The following is a 12,106-nucleotide window of genomic DNA, read 5'->3' as shown; positions in this document are numbered from 1 at the left end:
TCACTCTTCACCATTTAAGGCCTGGGATCACCTTATGGATCTTTACATGTTACTGGGGGAGTATAGCAAATAGACAAGAGGATTTGCAAGAAGTTGCTTGATTATGTCATTGCATGGCACCTCATCAATACAAAGGACCGTCATATTGAATTTTAAAATCAAAACCAGAATCGTATGTAAGAAGCTTACCAAGTCTTATATGGAACTATTTTAGTTGTAATAGTACAGTAGACAGCCAATGCTGTTATTAAGATCTATCTGGGTACACAATTGTAGTTATGTTTGCGTTCATATGTGTCTGTTGTGTGTTTTCTAAGATATGCCGTAAACTTAAGCACTTCTGGAACAATTGCCGATCATGAATGTACAACCAGTTTGTCAGTTCTGAATGTTGAATGCAATGCTACCTCCTGGCTCTTTTTGATTCTACCATGATGAGTTATGGTAAAATCCTCTGAGGTCTACTATTCTAATGTGTGTTCACCTTATTTATTTCAGATGGCGATGATGACAAGCCCCCACTGCCGCCACGCTCAGCCTCTTCCAGTTTCTCCACCTGCATGAACTCAAATATGGGAACCAATGGACAAGATGGCACGCTAGAAAGGTGAACTGTCTTAAAATACAGAATAGCCCTGAGATGGGAAAGCAGAAGGAGTTTTTTTCATGTTAGATCATTTATGTATTTAAGGTGTGCCCTTTAACACCAATCTTATGCCCATTTCATGGTCACTTGCTACAACAAAATCAAGCATATCATACAGCGATACCTCGCAGGTGTGTATCTGCCAGTAAACAATGCTTAGTGTAGGTGGAATAAAAGGTGCGTCACCCGAATTCCTGGATTTAAGGAGGACTAACTAGGTGTAGTTAGTAGTGAGTATGGTGATGTTGGTAGCCCAAAGGCTGGTTGACAGTATGTTGTGCTGGTGGTTGCAAGCTTGTGGAGTCTAACCATTCAGTGTTAGTCAGTTCACACATCAGCCCCAGGTCTTACTTGTAGGATTGATGCAGTCGTTCATTTTCGTACGTTTCCTAAGTAGTAGATTTGTTGCTTCACATTAAACCTTCATTTTATATTCATAAGAGTACATTTTCCCATTGGTAAATAATATAATAGCGCAGTCTAGTGGATGAGTACCTCCGCCGATGGAGTACATGAACCACTACTGTTATACCTGAACACCAGTGCCGGGTGGTACCAAATGACATTGTGATAGAAGCCACATGGACTATGTAAATGACTTCAGCAAAGCCAATTGCATGCTGGTGCCAATGATATGACTTTCTTGACGTCACACTTATCACAGAGTCACATTCATTTTTTCGGGGTGTTTATTTGATGGTTTTTTATTGAGAAGTCATGGTTTTGGAAGCATGTCTCTGGCAAAGGTTTTAGACTTTAAGCCCAGTGCAAGGCTAAACCTCATGCCCGTTCATAAAGTCTGTCTACTAGGCATCATAAGCAGCATACAAGGGAACATTTTTCCTCATCCAAGTCTACACATAAGAAGCACAAAAATTCTGAGGATTCTTCCTCAACTTCCTCTGAACTAGTATCCATGCTATATCTTATAGAGACTTCTAGCCGTAGATTCCTTACCTTAGAATTATCCCCAGGCGTCAGACTGGATCCCAAAATTGTCGTGAGCAGTACCCGTGCACAAGGAAATCTAGTACAATGACAGCTTTTTGAGAATCTCAGTACCATGCGGAGAACGCCCCCAGAAGCCAGACAAGAGTCTATAAGTCAGGCAGAGCAATCGGAGACCAGCTGTGTGAGCCGCGAGCTGCGAGTGGAGGGGTAGCTGCTCGAGTCCTGTCCCGGTCCCCTGGTCTTTTGGGGACTGTAGGGGCCCATCGATGTTTGTTGGCAAATGCAGTTGATGGTTGGCTGCAGCAAGCCCCATCCCTGCAGTTGAGTCCGTGAGCATCAAGTGAGGAGCAAGGGGCCGGTACCTTAAGCCCCAAGCCTGACCCCGGCCAACTGCAGGTACCTTATGCCTTAAACCTCAAGCCTGGTCCGGTCACGTGGGCTGCAGAGATACAGAAGGGCCCCAGCTACTGGAGTCACAGGTGAGAGTAGCCGTAATCCTGGTACGGACCCGGTCCTGGGGGGGCTGGAGTTTGGTAGATGTTGGTGGAGTAGCGGTGGCTCTGCAGGGAAACCGAGCCGTGAAGGTCGTAAAGGAACGGGAAGGGGTGCAGGAGAGCCGACCTCGAGCCCTGTGTTTGGACGGACTGTCGGGATTGTAGGGGTTGCGGGGCTGATAGCTGTTGGCGAAAGGAAAGGTGAGCCACAGCAGCTGTTTGTAGACATTACAGCCTCACTTCCTTCACTTTGAGGGTTATCTACCAGGGCCTCGCTGAGTGGAGCACGGGTACCCGCGGAAGCGGCACAGCTAGGTCTGGGTGCAGCTTGCGGCTCCTGGTAGTTCGAAGCCCGTTGTGCATCGATATTAATGCAGTGAGGTCAGGCCAGCTGCGCAGGACATTGCCACGACCCCCAAAAACCTCCGCAAGTGACGTTTGCTGTGCCTATATAGGTTACACCCAGGTGCGCTGATGTCATTTATTTTCTTCCTGCACCAGCTAGCGTAGATCTGGAAAGAGCTACCCCTTAGTCATTTTTTACTAGGTTTTTTCAATGTTTGGTCAAAGTCATTTTGAGGTTTTACCTCTTGGTGTTGCAGTAATGTCATCTAAGAAAGCCGCCTTCAAGCCCTGCAGCGCCTGTCACCGACAGATATTGCTGTTGGACCCACATGTTATTTAACTCTGAGGCCTCGAGCAGAACCATGACCCGAAGGCCTTTCCGAACTGCCGCCGCCAGGCACCTGATGGCCTTGCAGGAGCGATCATCCTGTTTCTGGTGGCTCCACGTGCGTCCCTGCAACAAACGAGGGCCCGGTCGAGAGGAAGTTCCCGATCGAGAGGAAGGTCCCAGGAGCAGTCTCGCAGGTCATCGACGCACTCCAAGTCGTCGAGCCATTTGAGTAAGTTGAATTCCCACAAGAAGTCAAAGTGTGCTTCGACTTCATCTTGTTCATCGACTGATGAGACGAGGGAGCGTCAACACTCGAGGCCTGGCTCTGCGGTTTAGCCAGCGCCTGGTCCGGCTCCGTGCTCTGGGAGTGATAGCGCCCAACTCAGAGAGTTTTATGAGGCAATGCACTTCATATTTGGATGACTCGTTCCTGTCAGCAAACCTTCAGGCCCGCACATTCCTAGATTTACGGCATTAGCTTCAGCCAGCAGACTCCAGGGATCCACAGATGGATCCGGACCAGTGACGGTTGTACCATCCTGACCTCCCCCAGCGCCGGTCCCAAGGCCAACGCTCCCGTGTCGCCTTCGGCGCCATCCCCATCCTGACACAGAGGGGCATTATCAGATGCTGACTCCAGCGCTGACTGCAGCCATGTCGTCCAGGATGGGTCATGAGCCCTATTCTTAGGGGCTCGGACTCAGGGAGGAATGGGAGGGGTCACTGGGCCCTGAGCAATACCAGCCAAATTAGGAAAGAAATATGGACTGATGTGAGGATCTGGGTGAAGCTGGTGGACTGGACACTTCTCCAGATACTTGCATGCTTTCTCTCCCCACTCCAGAGGACCAAAACTTCTTTCAACCAACACTGGAGAGCTTGGTGGTCCAAGCCTCAATGTCCCATGTAAATCTTGGCACATTCCCTACCGCACCCCGGACAGGGAATCCAAGAAGCTGGACAATTTGGGAAAGACGATGTTTTCTTCCCCCAGCCTGGCACTGCGTCTGTAATCAAAACAGGCCTTTTGTGCTGCTTTATGTATGCCCTGTGGGATACGGTTGCGCAGGTGCTGCCAACAGTCCCTGAGGAGGCCCGAACGGTACTTTCCCTAGCTGTTGCCAATGGAATGGATGCAGCTATGGTCACCATTCACTGTGGACTAAACACCACCGGCTCACTAGGCAGAGCAGTTTCATCGACAGTGGCCCTGCTACACCATTCCTGGTTGAGGACTACTGACTTTCCTGGGAATGACCAGTACTTACTGATAGAGATGCCCTTTGATGGCTTACGTTTCTTCAGAGACAAGGCAGATTCAGCACTGGAGCTCTTGATGGATAGCAGGGCTATGGCCAGGGCTTTGGGCCTTTCTATGGCCCCTTGTCACCCTCAGTCCGCCTTTTACTCCTTTTGTTAACACGGACTTGGCATACAGCCGGGTCCTTACCCATCCAGCTACCGCGGCACACAAGCTTTTCAGCCTCTGTGTGGCTGCGGACCTGGTACCTACCGCCCCGTTGGTCGGGTGGCCGGTGGTCAGGGCAGTCCACTTACCCCCTAACACCCGCAGCTTTGATACCCTCTTGGAGAAGTGTGGCTCAATGGTTAGAGCGGCAGACCCTGAAGCAGAGTTCTGGCCCGGGACCAGAGTTCAATCCCCCGCCTCGGCGGGTCTTGGATTCAATTTCCTCGGACCTGATAATTCTCGCCTCGGTGCCTATTCTAATCATGGGTTCCACGCTGCAACTCTGGGCAATAGCTTGCTTAATCTCCACAACGGCCCCAGCAGCGCTGGGATGCCTGGCTTCACCATGGGGGTCCCCAGGAGTGGACATTTCACAGGGAAAGGCCAGGAAAGGTTCCTCAGCGGTATGAGTAAAAGCGCCAGGAGACCCCCCGTTGGGGGTGACAGTGCGCTATACAAGTACATACACATTTACATTAACATTTTAGTCTGCCGTTTACAATCGTAGGCACCCAGTGGGTGACAGGATTTGCAATCATCTGCTCTGTTGGCAGTACAGAACTTCGGACAGGTGAGTTTTGCAGATTATCCAAAGGGGCTATTCCCTTCCCTTCGAGACTACCCCTTCCACCTTGCCACCTACTTGCGACAGGATGACAGAAGTAGGTCTTTGTTGCTATTCCCACTACTTTCTGGTGCCCAAATAGGATAGAGGCCTTTGTCCTATCCTTGACCTGCCCTCTCTCAATTTCTTCCTGAAGAAGGAGAAATTCAAGATACTCACTCTTTTTTTGTTTAAATATCTTTATTGGTAGATTTTTTTTTTTTTTATTTTTTTTTTTACATGACTATCATCACGAATTCGTACAAAAAGATTGAGATGCTTAAAACAGAAATGCAATTCCCAGTTACAGAATAGCGTTACCTATCACAGAAGCATACAACCAATACCGATGTGCCATTCATCATTACAGATATTTATATCTTGCATGAGCATATGTTTTGGTGCCTCTGCATGTCATTGCCGTCAGTGTAACCACATCAGTATTCGCTAATCGGTGTCATTTTTATCCATATCTTACTCTTAACACATCTTATCTAAGCCATTATGACAGAATCCTGCATGTGTGCATCGTATACATACAAATCTGTGTTTTTAGGACCTAATCCTCCATTTGCTGCTTATCAGAGGAAAGTATTTGGATGATGATGATGATAGAGCACTGATAATAATCACCGGTAAATACAAATAATTCTCATTTTCAAAAATATACAAAATATACTGTAACTTGAAACGTAGAAAGAAAGAAGTCTGCCATCTATTAAGCACAAACAATATCAATTGCGCGCGGGTGAGTATGAGGGTGTAGTGTCGGTACATTTCCACAAAATCATGTATCTGCTGGTGGTGGAGGTAGTGCACGTTGCAGGGCATGGTGATTTGCCAATAGAGAGGATCTTTATGCCCGTGGGTGGATGAGAGGTAAGTGGCTATCTATGGTGGACCAGGGTGAGCATCATACATCTGTTCTGCACTAAGACTCGTCAGCTCCATTTGGCTGAGATATGGGGGCTAGTAGGTTTATCACTGATTATCTGTGGGGGCGTTATCAACTGCTAGTGGATTGCCGGTCTGTAAGGCAATAAGCAAAGCGTCACAGCTTTGTGCAATGGGAAATTTGCGAAGTCCTGCTGTCTCCTCTCTATGTAGTGCCGTACTTTCCGCCTGTGCCCATACTATGAATGAGCGCCTTCAGCTAAGTACCTCCGGAGGGACTGCATTTTTTAGTTAGGAGACGTTTTGCAGTGATGAGACCCGGATCTCGGAACTTCGAGGTGACTTTAGTTTTTTTGGATCTAGTGTAGAGCCCTAAAGGGAAACTTCCCATGACAACGGCAACGCCATGTTTGTGCATGAAGCTAGGGTTGTGACCACTTCTTGCCAATAATGCTGGAGGGATGCGCAAGCCCACAGCATATGGAGCAGGTCTGTGCCAGCATGCTGACAGCGTGGACATGCAGAGGTGGCGATGTGGAAGTACCTATTTATCATATCCGGTGAGAGATATGCCCTTTGTATAATATATGTTTGAATAAGCTTGAACCTGGAGTTCCTGGTTATGTTTCATGCACCCGCTAATATGGCATCCCATTCCTTGTCAGTCCAAGGCCGGCCTCTATCCGCCTCCCACATTACTCTGAGTTGTTGCATCCGCCTTAATATGTGTGAAAAGTGCTTCCACCAGCCAGTGTACCACATGGGACCCTGCACCCATTACATGTAAATATTGTATTAACAAATGTGTCGGCGGCTCGATTGTCAAATCTCCCCAGGCAGCTGACAAAGCCTTCAGGAGAGAGGTGTGTAAAAGAAATTGGCCTGCTGGCAATTCAGTGTCTTCAACTAACGTCCCAAATGTTAACAATGCACCATCTCTATGCAAGTCACCCAAAGTGTCAAGCTCTGCCGCATGCCAGGTCGCTAAGGCTGCCTCCGAGGTACTGAGTCTACCCCTTGCGGTCCCCATCAGTGATAAAGTTGGAGTGTATGGAAGCGTCTTGCGGGTAAGATATAGACTTCTTTTATAGCATTTATGGGCTAAACCCAAATGCAGCTGTAGTGGGCGCGGAAGTTTGGCGATGAAATGGAACAAGTGACAAACTTTGGAGTGGGTCCAGGGCTGATGCATGGTCGCTGTGTCCTCCAGACTCCGGCCATTCAGCCACTTCGTCACCCACTGGAGCTGGGCAGCTAAATAGTATAGTTCCATATTGGGGACCGACTGCCCACCCTGACCAGTGGGAGCATACATCTTCCACAAAGCGACACGCGGTCTCCCTCGATTCCATATCAAGTCCCGGAATAGTCGCTCCAGGTCCCGGAATGTCTTAGGCGGAATATAAAGTAGGAGATTGGAAAAATAGTATAGCAATCTGGGAAGTACAATCATTTTCACAAGGTAATGCGGCTCATTACATTCAGCAGGAGGGTCTTCCAGAATTGCATTTGAACGCGTATAGCTGATATCGCTCTCATTAAATTACCTTCCAGTAAGTCTACAGGCAGTCGATGGCTAAAAACACCAAGATATCTGAATGTGGTGGGATACCAAGTGAGGGGTGTGCCATTCAGGGATACGTCTACTTCCAGTGTGCCAGCGCTCAATAAGTAAATCCCCGATTCGGCCCAATTAACCCGGAGTCCTGACTTCTCCTCAAAGGTTTTAAGTATATAAGCAATTGACGTCAGGATTGCAGTGATGTCACGGAGATACAACACAAATCGTCCACATACAGGGAAACCGCGTGTAGCCCATTCCCCAGCAATATCCCCCACTCCTCGCCATCTCTCCGCAGCAACATTGCTAATGGCTCCATAGCTAGGGAGAACAATAACGGAGATAGTGGGCATCCCTGACGCGTCTCACTCTAATGCAATCCAAAATTAACCTGCCAGTACGAACCCGAACAGTGAGTCGCTTCTACAATAAATGAACCATATTTAAGTAGTGTTCCCCTAGTTCGTATTTACCCAGCACAGACGCCAGATAAGGCCATTCCAATGATTCAAAGGTCTTTTCCAAATCCAGTACCAGACAGCCTGAAAGAGGCCAGTCATGCGTTGGCGTACTGCTTCACTCTAAAAAATCGACGTATTTTAAGAGAAGTGCAACGTGCGGGAACAAAACCATTCTGATCGGGGTGCACCAACTGCTTCACGAGAGGTAAGAGACATCTGGCTAATAGGGATGCAAACATTTTATAATCCGTGTTAAGGAGCGCTAGCGGACGGTAGGAGCCCAAGAGGTCGGCATTTTTATCAGATTATCATTCTGCGTAACAGTAAGGGTAGAGTCATCAAGCGCTGTTTCGTATACTTTTAGCAGTTGTGGTACTAAAATGTGTGTATATGCCCTATAGAATTCAGTCGGTAGGCCGTCCAGCCCTGGCGACTTTTCAAGATGCTCACTCTTGCTCAGGTCCTGTCTACTCAGGAGACTAGATGGCGGTGTTGGACTTGCACGACGAATACTTCCACATAGCTGCCCACAAGTGTTACCTACAGTTCATGGTGGAACACAAGCTTTTTCATTTCATTATGCTTTCTTTTGGCCTCACCACCGCCCCTCGGGTGTTCGCCAAGGTGGTTGCAGCTCATCTGTAGAGATCAGAGGTGCCAGTCTTCCCCTATTTCCACAACTGGATGTTGAAGGCGGGCTCTCTCCAGACTCTGGCGGACGTTCTACATTTAGTGGGTTACACTATCAACGTGCCAAAGTCACACCTGACTTCCTCTCAGACGCTCCCTTTCATTTGAGGGGTCTAGACACGGTGCAGTTTCGGGCCTATCCTCCTGAAAGGCGAATCCATAATATTCAGGCTATGATACCAATGTTTCAGCCTCTATCTTGGACTTCGATGAGACTGACTCTGAGGCTGCTGGGCCTTATGGCCTCCTGCGTCCTGCTTGTGACGCATGCCTGTAGGAGGCTGGATCAGTATATGGTGTACAGCTATTGGTGATACACCCTGCACTGAGTGCAGGCTACCCTTAGTAATAATGTAACAGGTGCCTGATAACCAAAGCTCTCAAAGGATAGCTGTGGTTAGCAGCTAAGGCTTATTAAGGAGGGTGTAAAGTGGGTGGTTTTACCACACAGTCAGTCAGTGAAGATTACACAAGAAAAAAAACACACTAGTGTTAGGAAAAATACTGTTATATTTATTACACATAAACATTAATACTATTTTTGTATATCTACTACCCGGATATATCAATACACAACAACATAGCCTTCAAAATAGGTAAGTAGGGGGTTGTGGCCAACTAACATGGCCTATCGGACGTGATTCCGATCGGCTCCGTCCCAGGCCCTATCGACTGAGGAGCAAAAAGGCATCTTACCGGCTTTGGCGGATGCTGATCCTGGATGCGGCAGTAGCGCTGCCCATTATGCTCTAAGCTGTGAAGCCTGGTGACCCAGTGAGTGCTCGGTTGAGTTCCAAGGAACAAAGGCGGCGCATCGGTGCCGAAGAAAATGGCGAACACCCGGGCTCAGAGAGCGAGAGCGTGGGGTTGACGGGCTCCCGCAGCGACCTGCGGTGGCTGTCCTCCTGTAATACTTGTCGCGGGACTCGCAGGGGAGTGTGCCCATATAGCTTGGCCCCTCGGAAGCCCACGGTGACGGCCTGCTGAGCCTGACACAGAGCTTTACAAGATGGCGGGAGGACGCGGTGAGCAGGTTGCGATCGGCCAACCCTGGAGGCTCAGCTAGCGACAACCACCCTGATCATGGACGCAATACCCCTCCAGCATCGTAAATAGCGGACTGCAAAGCAGTGCTGGGACCGGCGGGAACGACCCCCTGCAGACTGAGTGAGTTCTCAATGCCCTTGGGTTTCTGGCGGTGCCCCAGGGGTATCCTTAGAGGAGCTGTGAGCCTTCCTCCCCTCGAGGGTGAACTTAAGTAGGCACTGAAGTGAGACAAGGAAGCCAGAAGAGGGGAACCTATGATTCGCACTGAGGTTGCATAGCAAAGGGGTGCCTGACCCTAACATGGCTGCCAGGAGTCCTTCCCTAGTAAGTATGTGATCACTGCAAGAGGTCTGGAAATTAAGATAATTGCCCCTCGGGGAAAGCTACTAGAGTGCACGGAGGAGGTCGCTGGGTGGCATCATTTCTTGACCCTGCTGACTCTCGTTGTTTGACGGGAGATGCGCTGAGGGTGGACTTGGCAAGGCACCTGGAGCAGAGGAGTAGTCTGACCCCAAGATTGGCGAAGTGAGTAAGGGAGCCCCTGCTAGAGGCTACCGGGAAGGCGCAGATTCCACGTATTTTGAGGGGTGGCCGAGCGCTGACCAAGCGGAGGGCCCCCTATGCCACCCAAGAAGAACCTCAATAACAGGGTTTCCAACTACTTCACATCTGCTGGAAGAGGGACGACGGAGGAGGGAGCGACCATGGCGTTGACCCGAGAGTATCTCTTGTCTTCTCTGCGTGACTTCAAACAAGAATTACGCACCGAACTCCGGGCGGACATTAGGGCGGACATTAGGGCGGACATGGAAGCCTCCTTCGAAACCTTCCGCACGGAGGTGCACGAGAAACTAGTGTCTGTCCAAGCAGATGTAGATTCCGTGGGCAAACGTACACTCGATCTGGAAGCACAGCAACAGGAGACAGCGGGTGAGATTAAACTTCTGGTAGAAAGCACGGCCGACCTACGCAAGCAACTACGCGATTCACTCCGCGACAATATAAAAGTCTGAGGCCTGGAGGAGGATTGCGAGGGTCCAGACTTGGAGGCGTTCATGCTGGGCCTCTTATCCTCAGCCCTCGGAGAAGACGGCCCGGAGGTCCGGCTGGAGAGAGTACATAGAGTTGGCTGGCGCCTACCATGAGAGAATCGTCGCCCACGAGATGTTCTGGCTAAGTTCAGTTCATTCAAAATAAAATAATTAGTCCTGCAAAAGGCTAGGGCCTCCGATTCACTTACCTTCCAGAACACCACATGTACCCTCTACCAGGATGTAGCCTAGGCCACTCTCATACATCGTCAGCAGTTCCGACCTGTCACTGAATACCTAAGAGAGAAAAACGTCAGGTACCGATGGACATATCCCATTGGGATTGCCTTCCTGTGGCAAAACAAAGAGCACCATTGCGTGGAACTTTCGGAGGCGGCAACCTTGCTGGGCTTGGAACTCTCCAAAACCTCATCGGATCATGAAAGAGAAGGCCGACCGGATCGACGCAATGGCAGGCAATGGCGCAGAATGGGCAGGAAAAATACAAAAGCTCCAGAATGAGGCCACAGTTTAAGGGAGCCCCCTTGACGGACATTACGGATGTAATATTGGTGCCCAGCCGTCACCTGAGACTTTACTTCTGGTGCCTGACACGGACAACACGTGAGCTTAATGTCATTATGAACTCAGGTTGGGGGGTGTCTTACAACCACACGGAGGTGGGAGGCCTCGGGGGGGGGGTTGGACTGTGGAAGCCGTGGCCTGTCTGGTAAGGCGAGCTGGAGTTGTTTACTTGGATCATTGTCGAGTTTATTCACTGCACAGTTCTAAATGTCGTTGTCAGCGAATACTCAGTTTTTTTGGGTGGGGGGGGGGGCTGTTTAATCACGCAATGATTGCCTTTTTTTTTTTTTTTTTTTTTTTTGCTATGACAAGGGACTCCACACACTCATTTTACATGTTTGTTGCGGTTTTTAATTTTGGTTAGATGTCATGGTGCTCTTATTTTTCTTGGTTTCGTGTGGGGTCGGGGGGGCGGATCACCAATGGGTCGAGTCGGTGGGTGCCACCACCCCAGGGCAACAATCTTCCTCACGTACATATGGCGGTTAGGGTGGTTTAATTCCCCCAACAACCGCCAGCGCTTCTGGCAGTACATGCTTGACCACAATGTTCAAATAGTAGCTCTTCAGGAAACGCACCTCAACAAATCCGAAGATCAGAGACTGCGCCGTAAGTCTTATCCCCACATATTCAGGACCTCACATTCCACAAAACGAAATGGGGTGGCACTGTTGTTTCATGCGGGGGTTCCATTTCAAGCTCAGAATACAAAAACGGACGGTTCATCATGGTCAGGGGGATCTTCAAGGTCGCTTATGTACATTTGCAGCGCTCTATGCACCTAATTCAGGTCAACAGGACTTCATCCTTTCCTTCCTTATGGCACTAGAAAATGTTGCTCAGGGGGATATACTGCTTTTGGGGGACTTTAATTTAGTCTGGACAGAGACTCTTCACACTCATCCAGGGCTCCAGGGGGGGGCATTTGGTAAGGTGTTGTGCTGACAACTTCAGCGCTTGGGGCTGGTGGACGTCTGGAAAGATGCCAATCTCACAAC

The 12,106-nt window shown here is 49.3% G+C and overlaps 1 protein-coding gene across 3 annotated transcripts in view; it reads left to right on the top strand.

Annotated features, from left to right (window-relative positions):
- INPPL1 (inositol polyphosphate phosphatase like 1) overlaps positions 1-12,106 on the top strand; it is a 1,340,026-nt gene that overhangs the window by 502,085 nt on the left and 825,835 nt on the right. For all 3 annotated transcript variants that reach the window (XM_085623407.1, XM_085623409.1, XM_085623408.1), the window contains one exon: positions 499-607. In XM_085623407.1, the coding sequence (XP_085479533.1) occupies positions 499-607 (109 nt within the window). The remainder of the gene's footprint in view (positions 1-498; positions 608-12,106) is intronic.

This window comes from Triturus cristatus, chromosome 8 (genome assembly GCF_964204655.1).
Source record: "Triturus cristatus chromosome 8, aTriCri1.1, whole genome shotgun sequence".
Classification (NCBI taxonomy): domain Eukaryota; kingdom Metazoa; phylum Chordata; class Amphibia; order Caudata; family Salamandridae; genus Triturus; species Triturus cristatus.
This window is presented reverse-complemented; position numbering and strand designations above follow the sequence as displayed.